The sequence below is a fragment of the Rosa chinensis genome, chromosome 2 (genome assembly GCF_002994745.2).
Source record: "Rosa chinensis cultivar Old Blush chromosome 2, RchiOBHm-V2, whole genome shotgun sequence".
In the NCBI taxonomy this organism is placed as follows: domain Eukaryota; kingdom Viridiplantae; phylum Streptophyta; class Magnoliopsida; order Rosales; family Rosaceae; genus Rosa; species Rosa chinensis.
This window is the reverse complement of record NC_037089.1, coordinates 64,309,085-64,330,654: the sequence shown is the minus strand read 5'-3', so window position 1 is coordinate 64,330,654 and position 21,570 is coordinate 64,309,085. Positions and strand designations below refer to the sequence as shown.

The window sequence follows — 21,570 nt, the reverse complement described above, 5'->3', positions numbered from 1 at the left end:
AGGGGTAAGAGTACGTGCATACGCTAGCGGTTGTCTTGGTGTCCAACCACCTATAATATGTGCTCCGGGTGCCATTATACCGGGCTTCAAAATGTTGGGATAGCTTTGATCAGAAAAAATAATTATATAAGAATAGAAATAGTAGCATAAGTATAAAATAATATATATTTCAAAAACAATAAAATAACATGACATTTAAACTTATAGCCCTAAGGGTTGGAGATGGAAGAAATTATTTGCACCGACGTGCACTTGCACCGACATAAATGGATGATTAAATTATATTAAATACACTCTTAGGTTATTAATAAAAATATTAATTATAAATATCAAGGGTTGAGATTATCTTATAAGTGTTGGGTCATTTGCACCGTTGATAGGAGCATTTTAATGTGATATTTTAATAGTTAATTCCTCACATTTTGCTTAGTTAATTCCTTAACTGAATCGATTTTTAATTCAATTTCTACTTTTAGGTACATTGGAGTAAATGAAGGTGAAATGAGCGTTAGGTCCATAATTACCTGGAAATGATGGAGAAAAATGGAAATGTACTAAAAGATCAATTTTACACATATTCCTACTCCGGCTAGGAGAAACCAAGCCAAGCAAAGAAGAAGGAGCGGCCGCCTAACCAAATGAACTTCAAATGAGATGAAACCTTCCAGATCCATTCTAGACACCCAAAGGATCATTTCTTATGAAGAGTGCCAGAGAAAAATATGAGTGGAAGGCCTTCAAACAATCAGCCCAATTTTCTACAGAAGCAAAACCGGAAAACAGGACCTGTAAGAGGTCCAGCAGCATTTCCGGCCCAACCACATGGATTGAAGCTCTGAAAATTTGTCAGGATGATCTACACTCATAGTGGAACATTTCATATGAAGAAGTCGAAGGCATATTCTGAAGTTTTGATGGAGAAATAATTGAAGGAATAAAGGGGAAGAAACTGACCTGAAAACAGCTTAACACCACATATTCATGTTTCCCACCCATATGAAGAAAGCATTTCTTTTTCCTTGGATACATTTTTCTACTCTAAAACATCATCATCACTTCCACATTTCTTCACCTTCATGCTTTGCTTTCATCATTACCTCATCTTTTACATATTTTACAAACCACTTTCATACTCCACTTTCATTATTTTTCTTCATCTCATCATTTCACTCTTCTTTTCCTTCCCTATTTAAACACATTCTCCTCTCACTCTCAATCACCAATTCCTTCATCCATTCCATCTCCTTGTCTCACCATTTCATTTCCATTTTCCCACACCAATTCCTTCATCCATTCCATCTCCTTGTCTCACCATTTCATTTCCATTTTCCCACACCAATTCCTTCATCCATTTCATCTTCTTTATCTCTCCATTTCCTCTCCATATTTCTTTTCCATTCTCTAGTTTTCTTGTTCTTCATTTCAAGCCAAGAGAAAGAGAAGCCATGCAATACATCAATTTCCTAACCGCCATCCACCCTTGTGTCGTCCCTAGAAGATTGCTTGCTTTCAAGGATCTTCAAGTTCTTCGTCTCAAGGCTTTATCATTCATCTTTCAAGGTGTATTATATCCTTTCTCTTGTTTTCTTTGTTTGATTTTGTAAAACTATGAATTCTAGTTAACAAATAATGTTAAGGGCAAAGTTTAAAGCCCGTTTATATGTTTTGAGATAAAGTTGTGATTTCTATATGTTGATTTTTATGTTGCTTATGTGGGTTTGTTTAATTAAATTTGCATGATAGAAAACTTTTGTATTTTAATCTTATGTGGTTGCAAACACTTAGGGTTTTGATATAATTGGTGCTAGGTTTAAGAACATGAAATCGACTTTTCGTTTTGTGTAAACTTGAATCAAAGTAGTAAAGGTTTTGTGCAAAGACCGAATTTAATTAAAGAGGATTGCAATTAGGTGGACTTTTCCATACTAAGTTGTACACTTGAGTTGATAGCCTTTCTCTATGTCTAATGCGTTGAACATGTCATGATTGACTAGCTTTCTAGGGCTTGATTGCATGTTTGATAGGATTAATCTAGGTGCTTTCGCTTAGGTTAATTAGCATTGAAAAGTAAAATATGGGAAATCATTTGCTTTCGAATGTTTCACATGATCAACTCCTCTCTCATGACATTTAAAATCAACTATAGGAATTGTAATTGGATTTCTTACATATGGATGTGGTTTTGATCTTTGTTCCTTGCGATCCACCCTTGTATATATGTTTTTACATTTTCTTTATTTTATTTATCTTAATTTTCAATTCTATAATTCTTAAACCCCCCTCCCTTTTTATTTTGTTACTTGTATATATTTCTATTCTTTATTTTATTTTTGTAAATAATACTTTTCTTTATTTGTTTCACAATTACAAGTGTACCCTCAATCCCCGGATAGAACGATCCCTACTTACTTATACTACTAACGACATTTCAGGGTTAAATTGCGCGCTTGCTTTTAGCGACGTCAATTTTTGGCGCCGTTGCCGGGGATTGAAAAATCACTTGTTAAATTGTGTCATTTATTGTATATATTTGTTGTTTAAAAATTGTTTGAAACTTAGTTTAAATTAACTAGGATGTTATTTATATTATTGAACACGAATTTTAATTGTAGGTTGTAAATTGAGAGGAATAGGTGAAGTCTCTTTTGTTAATATTGGCCTAAACCCCTTATTGGTACCTAGCTCAGGTCCCTTAAGGTTGAGGGCGGCCTTTATTAACACTTTTTGAACTGTCTTCACACTTATGAACTTTTTCATCTTAGTAAGTATAGCCTATGTGGAATGGTGTCTAGGAAGGGGACAACGTTCATGACGGGTTTTTGAATCCAGAAGTGCTTGCAAATGGGCATAAACCACTATGTGGGAGTAGCTCATGCCAAAATGGATTTTTCCTCTCGTGTTCGTCCTCCCCCACCTGGCCATTTCAGTAAGGTTGCCCAAACGATTTGAAAGAGAGTTTGTGTCTAGGCGACTATACTTGGGCCGCACGTTCACTTGATTTACCGCTTGGAATTTGATTCGATATCAATAATGTTTATAACAAAAGAAATACTTGTGAATACTCTATACGTGTAAATTATTTACTTGTTTCACACTTTAAACTTTTAAAAATACTTTTCACGTTTTATACTCACTTGTGTACTTAACTTGTGTCTTATGTACAATATACTTGTTAATTTACTTGTAGTTTGTAATTAATAGTTATACTTGTTTTTATTTTGTATTTCTTTGTTAATTATAGTTACTAACTTTATTTAATGTAGGTACCGTCTGGCTGCAAGACGTAAAATACAAGCGCTACTTGGGAGGCAACCCAATTCAGAATATATTCAGATTTGCTTTCTCTTTCCCTATTTCTTTTTATTTTCAATTTTTCTCTATTGTTTTTATTTTAGGATTTGTTTTCGTAAATGTCTTCTATCTATGCTTACTTATTTCATTGCATGCTTTTAATTGATTACATTGAAGATAATGCAATATTTAAGTGTGGGGGAAGAGATTTATATAATTGTCTTTCATTTTGAGTCCTATAAATATAATTGTCTTTCAATTTTGAGTCCTATAAATATTTTTGTCTTTCATTTTGAGTCCTATATATATATATATTTATATTTGTCTTTTATTTTTGAGTCCTTTATATATAAAAAAAATATTTAAAAAAAAAAAAAAAAAAACTTCATTTATTCAGTCTTATTAAATTCAGCTATTTACAAAAAAAAAATTAAAAAAAAATATATAATAATAATAAAAATATTCTATACTAAGCTATGTCTGCATTTCCGTAGGAGTTGAGGCTGAGCTCAAGGGAAATGCGAGAGTCACCGCCATAGCCGCTACCTCCCTCGGAAGTAGTCTTCATGTTGCCCAAGATGTCCTCACCATGCATGGGGAATAGTGGAAGGGTTTCAATCTCCTGGTGATATTCTCCTCGTTGTAACATGATCGATCCATCAGCACCATAGCCGACACGTGACCCAAAGTTTAGATCAATGGATCTGTCAGTGGATCTGTCATTACTAGTAGAACCAGTGGAACCAAAATTGAGATCGAGAGATCCACCAACCGGAACGTTCCGAAATTCCTTCAACTTCTGCCTCTCACGAGCCTTGAGGTTCTGGAACCAAAAGAAGACGTTTTTGTCCTCGATCTGCCCATACTGTTTCAGATGAAGGCAGATCTCTTGAATCTGCTCTGGAGTTGGGTACTTAAAACCCTTATCATAGTAAAGGCCCTTGAGGATTCTTAGTTGAGGCGGTGTGGGAGCCCACCGGTTATTAGTCCCGGCTGCTTGGTTGTTTCCTCCATCCTCGATTTGTTGCTGGGTCTGTTGCTCCATTACTTGCAGAGTTCGTGGTTCCATGTTGATGAAGAAAGGATTTGAGTTTCGAAAGAAAGGCTGAAGGGTTGAGAGAGAAAGGCTGGAACTCGGAAGAATTTTCTTTTGGAGTGAATAGTCGCTCCCTCAGAATGCACCTATTTATAGAACGAGTGAGCGGATCTCTACCGTTGGATGGACGATCTCTGAGATTAAATCTACGCGTTGGATTAAAGTCACCCGAAAACACGGAAAAGCTGTTGGTGCGTGGAAGACACGTGGGGGAACCAAACGAATCTCGAGGAGCTGTGACAGACAAGCTACAGCAGAAAGCAGGTTTAATTGCCGTGAATCAAGGAAAAGAAAGGACGCGTGGGGGAATCAAACGAATCTCGAGGATCCGTGACAGACAAGCTATAGCCGAAAGCATGCCATAAATCCAGGAAAAGAAAGGAATATTTACACGTGGGGAGTTTCTTGGGCCGTGAACTATCATAACTCTTCTCCTTCCCGGAGAAGCTTTGTTAAAACCTTGTGCTTGTTGAGATTTCTACCCTATTTTGTGCTTCATATATACATCCTTTTTTGTCTCCTCCAGATTTTACTAAGGTTTGTCTAAGCGTGCAGTTTCAAATTTCTTCTACTTCCTCATGGCTCGAACCAAGGTTACCCCTCGCAGGGGTGTCAATCAACGCCGTGTTCTCTCTTTGGAAGAAGAAGGTCGTCAAGCGGCCACTAGAGCCGGGCTTACTCGTCCATGGGACCATCGTCCTATCTGTGAGCGTACCCGCAGTCCCCCTCCTCTGCCTCGTCGCTCTCCCAGACTGCATCCAGGAGAGTCTTCTTCCTCACCAGCTGCTCGTGCTCCTCGCCCTGTGGCCACCCTGGAAAGCTTGTCGGATTCGATTGATGATTTGCGTTCCTCTCTCCGCGATGGTATTATGGTGACAGATTGGAGAGTCAATTGCATGATCGATTATATCTCTGAGATGAACTGCTCTTTGATCCGCTGTCACACTGCAATAAACAAGCTTGCTCAGGAAGTCAATAACTTGCAGAGTTATCCTCCTGGGTTTCCTCGCAAGGACGCTACTGCATCACAACATGAGAACCCTCCTCAGGAGGCTGAAACCAGCAAGAGGGCTGCCACTCGCCCGCATACCGCTCCTCCAAAGGAGTAAATGGAGGTACAAGTCTAGGCTGAAAGACTTTAAACATTAAGCGCTGCATGGGAGGCAACCCATTTCAACCGTATCTGTGGAGGAGCCATCAAACGCAGATTTGCTTTCTTGAACTCTTCCTTCTATTTTATTTTCATGAATTTTAAGTTGTTTTAGGTTTCGTTGTGTTAACTTTCTCTTCTATGCTTGATTTATGCTTTGCATGATTTATATTTGTTTATACATTGAGGACAATGCATGAATTAAGTATGGGGGAAGGGTTATTGCTTTATTGTGTTTTTAGTAGTTAGTATATAAAAAAAAAATGAAAAATAGTTGATGTTGGATTGTGTTTATAATTGTTGTTGTGAAACACTAAGGTATATTGGATTAAACATAGTCTTGAAAAAGGGTAGCTGTTTCAGTCCCATTGCACATCGAGACTCCCTGTTCCCGTACCTAAGTGTTGAAATTAAATTAATTTAAAAAAAAAAAAAAATTTGAAAAATGTCAAAAATTTTAAAAAAATTTTGGTTACTTTTGTTTTTGTTTTTGAGTCTTAGGATGCTCCTAACGTCTAGCATGAACATGTCTCCGAATTCATGGCTGAAGGTTTTCACAATCAAAATAGGACTTAATTGAATTCTGTGGTTAATCGACATTGTGATGCTTGTATGAAGATTTGAGATAGGATTGTAACTTGGTTCATTAAGCATGCTAGGATTAAGTCTGATTCATTTGACCCAAGTGAGCTGTTGAGCTAAAATACTTTCTTTTTGAGTGCTTATTGATAATTTCAGAATTTCATGGCTGTATTTGCAAAACCTCATCTTTCTTTGAAAATCCAATGATCATGTGCCATAGATTTTAATGGACTAGAGAGTACTAGAACTCGGCTGTTGTGACTGTCAAAACTTGTATGCCATAATATGCACTGATCCTGGATAGGATAGAAGGCATTAGGGTAACCACCAAAGCCAAACAAGCATGTGTCCCCAATTGTGCCCGTCGTGGGACTCCTTAGAATGAACCCCTTTGAGCCTACGTTGAAAACCTTTGTTTCATCACCCTCACTACCCTACCATGAGCTTAGTACAGGATATCTCTACCCTTGTCTTAAGGACTTAGTAGAGCATGACATAGTATGTAGGGGTGACGATGAAAGACAAGTGTGGGGTGGGGAAAATCCAAGAAAAAAAATTTTGCCTTGAAAAAAAAAGAAAGAAAGAAAGAAAAGCGGCAAAAGAGAAGAAAAATTGAAAAGAAAACTCTTGGGAAAATGTTGAAGTGTGGTTTTGGACTTGCAAATTTGTAGAAGGCTCAAAGTTGAAAATTATGCCTTTGTCCATTCCCATGTTGGTTAGAGTGAAGGTTTGGCCCAAAACAATGATATTTGGTCTACAAAAATAATGACATAAGGTGGTCCTTATATGCTCTGCTAGGTCCTTAGGATTTTTTTGTATCCTTAATCTTCATTTCGAAAACCCTAGCTTAGCCCCATTACAACCTGTTTTAAGTGCTGACTTGATCCTTGAGATGGGCAGTCTTTGGTTAGTGGAGTCAGTTACACAGTCGAGCTTATGGTTTAGGTCCATTTGTGCACTCAGTCATTTCATGAGGTCTTTAAAAATTCTTCACAAAGTGTGTTTATTGATGAAATATGCAAGCTGTTTGTTGCCTTACAATTTGTTCTCTTGCATATACTTGAGTGTTAAGCTTTTAAGCATAGCCATTTCTGAGAGAAAAATCGAGAGTATGCCCTGTGAGTTTGGATTGGACTTGTTCGAAACATGCTATCATTCACTGTATAACTTAAGTTCTCCATATCTTGCTTAGTCATATGAATGTCACAGGTTTATTAACCATGAAATTATCTTTGTGATTTTGATTAAGTGTTTAACGTGAAAGCCATGAGTTTAGAGTCTCTGAGACAACAGTTAGGAGCAATAGAGTCATTTACTTGCTTTTTGTCAAGTCTTTGTTCTGTTTTGGATTTTTTTTGTTTTGTTTTGCTAAGGGATTAGCAAAAGCTAAGTGTGGGGGAATTTGATAGGAGCATTTTAATGTGATATTTTAATAGTTAATTCCTCACATTTTGCTTAGTTAATTCCTTAACTGAATCGATTTTTAATTCAATTTCTACTTTTAGGTACATTGGAGTAAATGAAGGTGAAATGAGCGTTAGGTCCATAATTACCTGGAAATGATGGAGAAAAATGGAAATGTACTAAAAGATCAATTTTACACATATTCCTACTCCGGCTAGGAGAAACCAAGCCAAGCAAAGAAGAAGGAGCGGCCGCCTAACCAAATGAACTTCAAATGAGATGAAACCTTCCAGATCCATTCTAGACACCCAAAGGATTATTTCTTATGAAGAGTGCCAGAGAAAAATATGAGTGGAAGGCCTTCAAACAATCAGCCCAATTTTCTACAGAAGCAAAACCGGAAAACAGGACCTGTAAGAGGTCCAGCAGCATTTCCGGCCCAACCACATGGATTGAAGCTCTGAAAATTTGTCAGGATGATCTACACTCATAGTGGAACATTTCATATGAAGAAGTCGAAGGCATATTCTGAAGTTTTGATGGAGAAATAATTGAAGGAATAAAGGGGAAGAAACTGACCTGAAAACAGCTTAACACCACATATTCATGTTTCCCACCCATATGAAGAAAGCATTTCTTTTTCCTTGGATACATTTTTCTACTCTAAAACATCATCATCACTTCCACATTTCTTCACCTTCATGCTTTGCTTTCATCATTACCTCATCTTTTACATATTTTACAAACCACTTTCATACTCCACTTTCATTATTTTCTTCATCTCATCATTTCACTCTTCTTTTCCTTCCCTATTTAAACACATTCTCCTCTCACTCTCAATCACCAATTCCTTCATCCATTCCATCTCCTTGTCTCACCATTTCATTTCCATTTTCCCACACCAATTCCTTCATCCATTCCATCTCCTTGTCTCACCATTTCATTTCCATTTTCCCACACCAATTCCTTCATCCATTTCATCTTCTTTATCTCTCCATTTCCTCTCCATATTTCTTTTCCATTCTCTAGTTTTCTTGTTCTTCATTTTCAAGCCAAGAGAAAGAGAAGCCATGCAATACATCAATTTCCTAACCGCCATCCACCCTTGTGTCGTCCCTAGAAGATTGCTTGCTTTCAAGGATCTTCAAGTTCTTCGTCTCAAGGCTTTATCATTCATCTTTCAAGGTGTATTATATCCTTTCTCTTGTTTTCTTTGTTTGATTTTGTAAAACTATGAATTCTAGTTAACAAATAATGTTAAGGGCAAAGTTTAAAGCCCGTTTATATGTTTTGAGATAAAGTTGTGATTTCTATATGTTGATTTTTATGTTGCTTATGTGGGTTTGTTTAATTAAATTTGCATGATAGAAAACTTTTGTATTTTAATCTTATGTGGTTGCAAACACTTAGGGTTTTGATATAATTGGTGCTAGGTTTAAGAACATGAAATCGACTTTTCGTTTTGTGTAAACTTGAATCAAAGTAGTAAAGGTTTTGTGCAAAGACCGAATTTAATTAAAGAGGATTGCAATTAGGTGGACTTTTCCATACTAAGTTGTACACTTGAGTTGATAGCCTTTCTCTATGTCTAATGCGTTGAACATGTCATGATTGACTAGCTTTCTAGGGCTTGATTGCATGTTTGATAGGATTAATCTAGGTGCTTTCGCTTAGGTTAATTAGCATTGAAAAGTAAAATATGGGAAATCATTTGCTTTCGAATGTTTCACATGATCAACTCCTCTCTCATGACATTTAAAATCAACTATAGGAATTGTAATTGGATTTCTTACATATGGATGTGGTTTTGATCTTTGTTCCTTGCGATCCACCCTTGTATATATGTTTTTACATTTTCTTTATTTATTTATCTTAATTTTCAATTCTATAATTCTTAAACCCCCTCCCTTTTTATTTTGTTACTTGTATATATTTCTATTCTTTATTTTATTTTTGTAAATAATACTTTTCTTTATTTGTTTCACAATTACAAGTGTACCCTCAATCCCCGGATAGAACGATCCCTACTTACTTATACTACTAACGACATTTCAGGGTTAAATTGCGCGCTTGTTTTTAGCGACGTCAACCGTCGGTGCATAGAATAATTTTCATTGCATGAATGGTGATTATCGGGGGCTAAAGTTTAGTTTGGAGCCTATTTTATTCCTCCACAACTGGAGATGGCCTTAAAACCACGCCACATGTCGGAAAAGTTATTAATACTTTTACAACTCTTAAAACCTGTTAATGATTGACTTTAGTCATGATATAGACTTGCTATTTAGTTATTTCTGCCTCTTTTAGAGTTTGTTGTTTCAATAAAAGTTAGGCAACTTTAATTACTGTTCTAATAAGTATTATTAAGTCAACACGTACATTGAAAGAGAACTATTGTTGTTTAAATAAAAGTTAGGCAACTATTTATGTTACTTACCCGAAATATAACAAGCTCTTCTCTCTAAATAACAACTTTTTAAAGCTTATGGGGTGATTTTATTGAATAGTAGCGAGAGAAGGAAAAAGTGTACTTAACAAAAATTGGGTTTGTTTAGCGATACATTAATTAGACTGATTTGATTTAGAAGTAGGCCGACTCTATGCATTGGACACTATTTTAAGACTACTCTACCTCTCTATTGAATTATCTATCTACATATCTAACGAAATAAGAACATAATTATTACATATTTTCATTGTAAAAGTGTAATACACAACTGTAAACTAATATTTCCAATGACGAGGATGAGGGAGCCTCGCACTTAGCATCACCACTACAGGGCTCTTCACTCTTCTACCATCTTTAGTAAAACTGTCCCCAGTTCTTTCTAACCATGTGATAGAGCCTTGAAAAAAAATTGTTTCTATTCTAGTAGGCACGATATCCTCTACAGTAACTGCAAATGTTCTCTTCTCCAAAACCTTTGTAAAAACACTAGCTTATAAGGAATGATTGTACATAACTTCCGAATCAGACTTTAAGTCTTTAAGGCTTAGTTTGGGATTGCTGTGCTATGAAAAGAAGCACTTCCGAACTTGCTATGAGAGGAAGCACTTTCGAATTTGCTATGAGAAGAAGCGGCTGAATGTTTGGTAAACTATTTTTAAAAGTGTTGTAAGAACGAAAAGCAATTTCTGAGTGTTTGGTAAGTTGTAAGGCAAAAGTGCTTTGACTGGATATAATTACCAAAATAGTCATGAATGCTACAAATATTTCTAAAATACATGATTTTATTTTTTAATTTTGTACCCGTAGAAGAGCATATGCTCAGCTTTTTTCTTCTCTATTCTTTAATCCTATGCTTAAACAGAACAATCAATTACAATCAATTATTAATCCTCTGCTTGCACAGTTTTACATAAATTAATTGCTTGTTCAGTTAGGCACAGATGCTACTTTCCTAACTCGCTAAAGAAATATTTGAACTACTTTATTATGGTTTTCTAGTAGTGGCTAGTACTAACACAAATGTAAGAATGGAGGGATGTAACCACTGAAGAAAAATATGTTGAAGATTGCAGCTGGCTCATCTTCTGCTGCAATGCATGAATATCTTTCTTCTTTATAAGCAGCATTTGCTTGTCCACAGTGAATAATGGACGACTGCAGGACTATAATCGGTATACATCCGCAATTCTTTCAGATGGATATCTCTTACGGCCCCAACTTCAGTATTGACATCCACCTACACATGCATGACATTTACATGAGAATTTCACAAGTCGAGAATGGTCTAAGTTCAGCGTGCATATATTAGGAAGATTGGGACAGTTAAGAACAATGCACAAGAATATGAAGATAGAAAAGTGATGAGGAAATGATGCAACCTATCGTAGCTAAGATAACAATACATCTAATGTTTTGAGTCTTAACAGTTGAAGTTTAAGTCTTGTTTTGGCACCATACCTACCTAAATTATATGTTCAAGAAACAAAACATAAGGGTCACTCACCCGCCTTAGCTTCCTTAATGTTCTCACTAACATTTCAGGATCACAATGTATGCCAACCCAGCAGCCATTAACAAAAATCTGTGTGGCTTGGGGAATAACAACAGGGAAAATTTCCTACAATAAAGATACAAATATAAGTGTCAACAGAAAGAATAGAGAGCACAGAGAAAGCCAACATCAACAATATAATAGTGCATACCTCAAAATTTTATGTACCTCATTCTTCTAAAAATACTAAGATTGGATATGCAGCTGATCCCACAGTTATGTAGACCATCAATGCCTGGTGTAACAGATAAGAATTTAAGTGTCCCGTACAAAAACAATAAAGGATGATAATTAAGTTGGAGGATGGTAATATACCAAAGAATCTCAATGCTAGACTATATCTTAGAGTCCAAGCAATTCAATAATAAAGACCGAGGATTTCTATCACTCTATAAATCCCGGTCATCTCTCCTTTGTTATCCCCATCATGGCTATGCACCACTTGCTCACGAACTCATGGACTCACCTAGTTTCCACTCTCAGTACGCGCTTTCACTTCACCACTCCCACTCATTCTTACCGTGTATACTGCTCTAACTCTTCTGGCATTAATAGTAACAACTCTGAGCATGAAGCGTTATGGAGTTCAAAGGAGGGTCTAGTTCTGTGCTCGGCAAATCACGTCCCTTTATCTCCAATAGGATTCTTGGAGCGAGCTGCAAAGGCCTACAGCGACAGGACCTCTGTAATCTATGGCTCTCTTAAATACACTTGGGCTCAAACCCATCAACGCTGCCTTAAATTAGCTTCTGCTCTCACCCAGCTGGGAATTTCTCGAGGTGATGTGGTGAGTGATTGGTTCTTCATCTCCATTAGTAGCTTTTGATTCTTACTTGTTTAATAATATCATGTTTTCAAGATAGATCTTCAAAACCCAATTGAAAAAAAAAAATATATATATATATATATATATATATATATATATATATGTGATTCATGTTTAAATGGTTAATTGGTTCTATCAGATTGCAACTTTGGCACCAAATGTCCCGGCTATGCATGAGCTTCATTTTGCAGCTCCAATGGCTGGGGCAATTCTTTGTACCCTAAATGCACGCCTTGATTCAGCTATGATATCTGTTCTTCTTAGTCATTCTGAAGCTAAAATCGTCTTTGTTGATCACCAATTACTTGGAATTGTTGATGGAGCACTTGAATTACTTGCCGAAAAAGCTGTTTCAAAACCACCAATTGTAGTTGTAATTGCTGATTCTGATGAGTTATCTACCAGCTTTAGTTCAGAAACAAAACCAACTTATGAGTATGAAAGTCTTTTAGAGAGTGGAAATGGTGGATTTGAGATTAGGCGACCAAAGAGTGAATGGGATCCCATCAGTGTGAATTACACCTCTGGCACAACATCAAGGCCGAAAGGGGTTGTTTATAGTCATCGCGGTGCTTATTTAAATTCATTGGCCACAGTTTTGTTTCATGGAATAGGCTCAGTGCCTGTTTATCTGTGGACTGTGCCTATGTTCCATTGCAATGGATGGTGCCTCATTTGGGGTTTGGCAGCGCAGGGTGGTACTAATATTTGCCTCAGGAAAGTCACTCCAAAAGGCATATTCGACAATATTTCTCTACATAACGTGACACACATGGGAGGGGCACCAACTGTGCTGAACATGATTGTTAATTCGCCGGTGAATGATCAAATGCCACTTCCTCACAAGGTGGAAGTAATGACGGGCGGCTCACCTCCCCCGCCGCAGATCCTTTTCAAGATGGAAGAGATGGGTTTTGGGGTAACCCACATATATGGTCTCACAGAAACTTATGGTCCAGGGACATATTGCTCATGGAAACCTGAGTGGGACTCTCTGCCTTCAGATAAGAGATCGAAGCTTAAAGCTCGACAAGGGGTGCAACATGTTGGTTTGGAAGAGGTTGACATAAAAGATCCCGTCACTATGGAAAGTGTACCACCTGATGGCAAGACAATGGGTGAAATTATGTTCAGGGGAAACACTGTGATGAGTGGTTATCTTAAAGACTTGAAAGCAACAAAGAAAGCTTTTAAGGGTGGATGGTTTAGAAGTGGGGATTTAGCTGTGAAACATTCTGATAACTATATCGAAGTCAAGGATCGATTGAAGGATGTGATTATATCTGGTGGAGAGAACATAAGCACAGTTGAGGTTGAAACAGTTTTGTTTAGCCATCCAGCAGTTTTTGAGGCTGCAGTTGTTGCAAGGCCTGATAATCATTGGGGACAAACTCCTTGTGCATTTGTGAAATTGAAGGACGGCTTAGATGTGAATGCGCAAGAAATAATTGAGTTCTGCCGCGATCATATGCCTCATTACATGGCACCCCGGACAGTCATTTTCGATGATATACCAAAGACTTCAACAGGAAAGATACAAAAGTTCATTCTCAGAGAAAAAGCAAAAGTCTTGGGCAGTCTCTCTTGAGAGAGCTGTTAAAGGATATTCTATTATGTGTGCCTTACTAAACTAAGATTACTTTTTATTGTTGTAATAAGGGAAGATTGTTCTAGATTTCTAGTTTTAATTAGAATAGAATTCCTTGTACTAAAAAATTATGTACTTGTACTCCCTATATATAGGAGCTCATATTATCAATGAAAGAGAACTATTCTCCCAATTCTCTTTTTCTTAAACACGTTATCAGCACAAACCCTAACCCTGATTCAGAAGCCAAAAAATCTTCTTCCTTCTTCTCTAAGCAATGAAGCCCTAGAACCCTACCCTAGGATTTTCCCATGTGCCGTATGTGCACCACCTTTTGGCACACCACCGCCATCCTTGCGTGCTACTTTCAAGAAGATTACAAGAAGAAGAAGAAAATCAAGCATCAAGAACACCAAGTTTTAAGATTAAAGTTCTTGCTTTTGAATTTTTTTTTTCTCGGGGACTTTCAAAATCCTTTCTTCTACATCCCACCTTTCTTGTAACGTGGATTCGATTCATAAAAGCGGAACCGTGGGGAGTTCATGCTAAACTACGTACTAAATGAATAATATCAAGAATCTAATCAATTTCAATTTTGAAACTGCAAAGAAGCCAGATGACTCGATACTGGACCATGAATAGAAGCAATTGTTGACCAAAAACAAAAAAACGAAATATAAGCAATTAAAACTCTGATTCCTATCCATGGTCCTCATCATGTCAGAAGAAGCCACACACAACAAAACTGAGACAATTAAGGAGAAAGCAACCACTCTACAGCGCACTGACCTAAAAGAAAGTGGTTGTGTCGTGGCAATGGGTAATAGACATACACATATGTGGCCTTTGGCCCAAATATGTCACCAATAGTGCATGTGGCTATTGCCCATAATTGTAGCAGTGATATTTTATATAAAGAGGCCCCTATTATTAATGTTTGCTCCCAATTTCAGTTTTCTTAAAACAAAATGGGAGTTACCACTTAGAACTTGCAAACATCTCACAACAGCAAAATGAGAGTTACCACATGTTGGAAAACTGAAGATAAATATAGATGGTGCATTTCAGTTGGGCAATGGTAAAGGTGGCATTGGCGTTATTGAGAGAAATGAGGTGGGTGCGGTAAAGGCTGCTTGGTCCAGGTATATTCCCAATTTGGGCTCTGCCCTTCATGCCGAGGCTGAAGCTTGTAGAGCCGGGTTACTCTTGGCCATTCATCAGAGTTGGATGGAGGTGGACATGGAGAGTGATTCTTCTATATTGGTGGCTGCTCTAAACCAATCAAGTGACAATAACTCAGAGGTTAGTCGGATTCTTGATGACTGTAAGGATTACATGCAAGCTTTTGCTTATTTTAGAATTCAACACATTTATTGTGAAGCAAACAGTGTGGCCAATAGATTGGCCCACTTTGCTAGTTTAGGTCATCCTATTGATCTTTGTTTAGAGGAGACTCCTGCTTTCCTGCAGGATGTTCTCTAAGAGGACAATTGTAATGCTTATGTAATCGCTCGGGGTTCAGGTATTACGTCCCAGTGGCGGATTTACATACTGACTTTGGCGGGCTCCAGCCCGTCAGAAAATTTTGGGCCTGAAAAAAATTAGACATATACTTGGGTTTTTTTTTTATTAGGTATGGTCCAGCTCAAGCCCGTCCCGTCCTAAACCCACTCCCAACTCCAGTCGTCTAGGTCAGTCGAACTTTCCAGTTCGTATTCGATTCCTTCTCCAGTTCGTTGCCTCCTCCAGTCCTCCCCCTCTAAACTCTAGCAGAGCTTGGCTTCTCCACTTCAAGTCTCAGAGATCAAGACATCAATTTCGTTTGATTGAATGTAAGATTTTGTTTAATTGAATCAATCCAATTTGGGGCAATTTCGAGGGTTAAGGATTGATGTGAAATTCAATTTCGTAGGTTGTATTGGATTGATGATTTCATGGATTGAAGAATGAAGGTTGTCTCTTGGTCTGGAAATCTGGTATGCATCTCTGATTTATCTCCGTCTTCTTGGTTCTGTAATTTCTGGGTTCTGCACTTCTGCAGTTCTGGGTTCTGCACTTCTGCAGTTCACTCGACTTAAATCTGGTATGCAGCTCTGATTTCTCTCTGTCTTCTTGGTTCTGCAATTTCTGGGTTCTGTACTTTTGCAGTTCACTTGACTTAAATGTAATGTGGGTTTAATTGTTTAAATGCAAATATCAGTTTCTGCTGTGCAAATGTGCAATTGTTGTGGGTTTAATTGATTATTTGATTTCAATACTTAAACAGGTCAGTGCCTCAGTGGGTTTACTTAAAATTGTGTAATTGAGTTTCTGCAGCAAATATGAGTTTCTGCAGCAAATATGGCATTCTGCTATGCAAATGTGCAATTGAGTCTACTGCTTTCTGAGGTATTTTTTTTCTTTTCTGTTCATTGTGCATTAGTGCATATAATTTATATTGTGGTTTTTTTTTTTTGTTAAATTAGTTATTATGAAAAGTAGTTAATTCAAAGTTAATTTCTTAATTTATAGGTGTTAGAGTAAAATGTCAAATCATGAGCCAAAAGTGAAGCGATCAAAATTCATTGACTCATGGTTTAAAAGAACAAATGTTGAGTCTTCAAGTTCAAATGTGGTTTCTGAACCTTCCATATCCTCTCCAAATATTGATGTTGAACCCCAACCTTCCATTCCTGAACCACAAAATAACATCAACGCTCTTGAACGTGATCCTGGATTACGTTGTGCCATATGGAAATATCTAGTCAATGAGTGTGATAGTATTCGAAAAACCTATGTTTTATTAGGTCCATTTCAACCTGAGTTAGAATTTCCATTCACTGAACAAGGGAGTCAACAGCGTAGATTTCAGTTTTCTTGGTTCAAGGACAATTCATGGCTTGAATATTCAATTGCTCTTGATAAGGCGTATTGCTTCCCTTGTTTTCTTTGACACTGAAAATTCTCAGCATACAGCATTCATCGTTGATGGGTTTAAGGCTTGGAAGAGGGTTTGTGGTGGTGATAATGTGTTGACGAAGCATGTAGGAGGCCTTAATTCTCCCCATCATGCTGCAATGCAAAAAAAAAGGATTTATTAAGAAATCCTACCAAACAAATTGAAACAATTTTTCAGTCAAAATCTAGTAAGGATATAGAGGACAATCGATTGAGGCTTAAGGCTTCAATAGAAAGTGTAAGATTGCTAGCTAATCAAGGAGCTGCTTTTAGAGGCCATGATGAAACTGAAAACTCATTGAATGAGGGATATTTTAGAGAAGTCATCAAATCTTTTTCAAGAATGAGTATTGAGGTTGAGAGAGTTGTTTTGGGAAATGCTCCCGGAAATGCCAAGTACATTAGTCCATCAATTCAAAAGCAACTTCTAAATATTCTTGGTAATAAAGTGAGGAACAAGATACGTGAAGAAGTTGGAGATTCCAAATATTGTATTCTTGTTGATGAAGCAGTAGATATATCTAGTAAGGAACAAATTACCATTATTTTGAGGTTTGTTGATTGTCAAGGTATTATTCGAGAATGATTTTTTAAGATTGTGAGTGTTCCTAACACTACCTCACAAACTCTTAAAGATGAGATTTCTAAAGTACTTACTATGTACAATCTTCAAGTGAGAAATATGCGTGGTCAAGGATATGATGGTGCTAGCAATATGAGAGGTATTTATAATGGGTTACAAGCATTGTTTCTTGAAGAGTGTCCTTATGCTTATTATGTGCATTGTTTTGCTCACCGCTTGCAATTGTCATTGAATGCTACAACTAAAGGGGTGCCAGAGATTTGGCCATTTTTTTCAACTTTAAGTTTAATTGTGAATTTTGTTGATTCTTCTGCTAAGCGTCATTCTGTATTAAAAGCTGTGAGAAAGGAAGAAATTGCATATTTGGTAGCTTGTGGCCAACTTCAAACAGGTACTGGTGCTAATCAAGTTTGTACTTTGCAACGAGCTGCTGCTACACGTTGGAGCTCACATTTTCGTTCAATCAAGAGTTTGATTGAATTGTTTAGTTCAACAAAAAAAACTCTTAATTATATGATTGAGCAAGGACCCTTGGAATTGCAAGGAGAAGTTGTGGCTGTTCTTAAAGCTATGAGGTCTTTTGATCTTGTGTTCTGCTTGCTTCTAATGCACAAATTGATGAAAATTACTAAAGTTCTTTGTCAGACATTGCAGCGAAAATCTCTTGACTTCGTACATGCTATGAAGTTTGTTGGACATACAAAATCATTTCTTCAAGAGATTAGAGAAGAAGGCTGGGATGACTTGGTAAGAAATGTTGAAACTTTTTGTGAAAAACATGATATTGATATGCCTGATATGAATGCTCGTTATAAGGATGGTACAGGTCGTCGTTGCCAACAAAGAGATTTCATTACAGTTGAGCATCATTACCATATAGATGTCTTCAATGCTTTAGTTGATTTTCAGTTGAGTGAGTTGAATAGAAGATTCTCAGACCAAACATCTAAACTTCTTATACTTAGTTCAACCTTGGATCCTCGTGATAACTTCATTAATTTTAAAACTGAAGGTGCATGCAATCTTGCAAAGAAGTATTATCCTGAAGATTTTGTTGATAGTGAAATGTTTGCTCTAGAATTAGAGTGTGCATATTATGAGAAGGATATGCGTAGTGATCCAAAGTTCCAGAATTTAGAATCCATTTCTGATTTGTGTAGAATGTTGGTTCAAACAAAGAAGTCAGAATTTTTCCCTATGCTTTATAAATTGATTTGTCTAGTTTTGACTATTTCTGTTTCTACGGCGACCACTGAAAGGGTATTTTCAGTTATGAACATCATTAAGAATAAACTTAGAAACATGATGGAGGATGAGTTTCTTGGTGATTGTATGGTCCTTCACATTGAGAAGGAATATGCTGAATTTATTGACAATGAATCGGTGATCAAAGAGTTTGAAGCTTGTGGAACTCGTAGAGTTAGATTTAGTTAGTTTAGGTTCTTATATTGCATTGCACGTTTATTTTGTTGTTGATTTTGTTTTTTATTTTTGTATAGATATGCATTTGAGGGGTAAGGCTCACTACGTCCCCCCTGACTAGATGTACATTTTTTTAAATTTATAAAATTCTCTCGCACTGTCGAGAGCGGATCCATGATTGGAACCTTGGACGGGCTGGATTTCTTAAACAAAAATATATATATAATTTAATTTTTTTGTTTAAGAAATCCAGCCCGTCCAAGGTTCCAATCATGGATCCGCCATTGTTACGAACATCATTAAGAATAAACTTAGAAACATGATGGAGGATGAGTTTCTTGGTGATTGTATGATCCTTCACATTGAGAAGGAATATGCTGAATTTATTGAGAATGAATCGGTGATCAAAGAGTTTGAAGCTTGTGGAACTCGTAGAGTTAGATTTAGTTAGTTTAGGTTCTTATATTGCATTGCACGTTTATTTTGTTGTTGATTTTGTTTTTTATTTTTGTATAGATATGCATTTAAGGGGTAAGGCTCACTACGTCCCCCCTGACTAGATGTACATTTTTTTAAATTTATAAAATTCTCTCGCACTGTCGAGAGCGGATCCATGATTGGTACCTTAGACGGGCTGGATTTCTTAAACAAAAATATATATATATAATTTAATTTTTTTGTTTAAGAAATCCAGCCCGTCCAAGGTTCCAATCATGGATCCGCCATTGTTACGTCCCCCCCCCCCCCCCCCCGATGCAACAACTTATAATAAATAATAATATGAGCGTGGGGATGAGCCTCCAAGTGGGGGGAATTTAATTCTAATTATTATGACCTAACACTCTACTAGGGTTTACTCTGGTTTTCTACCTTCGACAAAACTCCTAAAATTTTCAAACCTCAATGGCCATGGTCATCACTAGCCTTGTGGCTAACTGTCTCGTCTTGCTTACTGTGTTCGATTTGTCATATGGAGAGCCGCCTTGGACTAGGGCTTTTCTTTCTTCCCCTGTTTCCGATTTCAGTTTGTTCTCGGCTCTTCGACGGGAGGATGGTGATATGGCGGATGGTTTGGTCTTCAGACTCTTTGAAGAACGTCCGCTATGGCTGGGTTCAAGTTTGGTGCGAAGCTCAATGGGGGATCCACAGGTGGATCGGCTTGGTGGGGTTCTGCTGAAAAATTTCGTTGGCTTTTGAAGGGGGCTGATCAAGGACGACGGAGGTCGGAGGTTGGTCCTGCTGCGATTTGTTCGTGCCGCTGACGTGGGTGCGGCTGAACCATATCATATCAATATTGTGACAGAATAAAATAACTCCGAGTATTATGCGAAGTACGTTAGAAAATAGGAACTGGTGCAACACGTATCATATGTACTAGTTTAATATGTTTGTTTATTCCATAGAAGAACTGGCAAGCTTGTGATTGTGATCAAATTAATTTGCCCTCTGAAATTCCAATTGGTGTCGCCTTTCAATGTGATCAATCAAAAAAAATAATTAATATCACAATAATCCGCAGATCAGTCAGTCCCGCTTTGAAAGTTTTGTATTTTTTAGGAGGAAGCGTTGAATATATAACTCGGTCGTGAGAGGAAAAACGTGGAACGATGATCAACTTGATTATGGTCACTATATACTACTCCTATGATTAAAGAAAACAAAATTGATCATGTCCAAGTTACCATATTAACCATTTTACTACAAGTTGGAGCAAAATCAAAACACGTAGACAGAAGCTTCATGTTGGTTTACAAACAAAGTTATGAGATGAAATAGAAAATATTCCTTTAACAAGAATGATTAATAGCTAAAGAGCCAAGTAATAGTAAGAGTTTTTGGCGATGATAGTTTGTCGACGAAGTGGTGGCCGGTTTGGATGCCTTTCATAGTTCCCCCTTCGTGAATAGCTCGAGCTCCGTCCTTTACAGACTGGCTCGTATAACTTATAAGGGAATGGTTCGAGTTGGCTTGTTGATGGTTTGCCAGCCATGTTTATAGGTCACTTCGTCTATAATAATTCGTCTTCACAATGTTACCATGTACCATGACCTGACGGCTTAGTATGGACACCCCGTTTTCGACAAAGTCGATTCTTTATTGCTTAGAGCAAGTCCACCGGTATGACTTTGCCCGGGCAAAGTGAGGGAATGATGATGTGGTGACCGGGCATGGAGAAAAAACAACTTCCACCGGTGAAAGTTTGCCCAGCCATAAGTTGGCTTTGGATGACAGAGGGCAGAAAAAAGGCAAGCTGCTGACTAAATTCTAGACCTGTAAATGGACCGGATTTTGATCCGGACCCGCTCCAGATCCGTAGCTATTAAACGAGTTTGGATCGAACATTTTGATCCGTTGATCCGTTAATGATCCGAATCCGTTAACCCGTTTAATAAACGGATCGGATTTGGATTTAGGTTGATCCGATCCGTTAATGATCCGACCAGTTTTAGTAATAAAAAAATATTATTTTTTATTAATATATTATTATTTTAAAAAAATATATAATATAAAATATAAAATATAAAATATTAAAGATTTCTAATATTACTTTTTTGTAGAAATCTAAGAGGCAGTCTTCGTAATTTTATTTTTGATAATGTAATTTTATTTTGGGAAAAATTCACCAACGGTGTCTGGACACTTAAGGGACTTTCAGAATGATACCTGAACTTACAAAGTTATCAATGTGA

At 37.1% G+C, this 21,570-nt stretch overlaps 2 protein-coding genes across 2 annotated transcripts; both read left to right on the top strand.

Annotated features, from left to right (window-relative positions):
• Window positions 1-11,938: 11,938 nt before the first annotated feature.
• Window positions 11,939-14,031, top strand: LOC112183526 (probable acyl-activating enzyme 2). The gene is made up of 2 exons (XM_024321910.2): window positions 11,939-12,311; window positions 12,490-14,031. The coding sequence occupies exons 1-2, from the start codon at window positions 11,952-11,954 to the stop codon at window positions 13,936-13,938; spliced, it is 1,809 nt and encodes a 602-aa protein (XP_024177678.1). The 5' UTR covers window positions 11,939-11,951; the 3' UTR covers window positions 13,939-14,031.
• A 612-nt stretch (window positions 14,032-14,643) lies between these two features.
• Window positions 14,644-18,892, top strand: LOC112184753 (zinc finger MYM-type protein 1-like). The gene is made up of 7 exons (XM_024322994.2): window positions 14,644-14,758; window positions 14,993-15,240; window positions 15,980-16,021; window positions 16,139-16,204; window positions 16,887-16,961; window positions 17,054-17,444; window positions 17,511-18,892. The coding sequence occupies exons 1-7, from the start codon at window positions 14,644-14,646 to the stop codon at window positions 18,890-18,892; spliced, it is 2,319 nt and encodes a 772-aa protein (XP_024178762.2).
• Window positions 18,893-21,570: the final 2,678 nt, after the last annotated feature.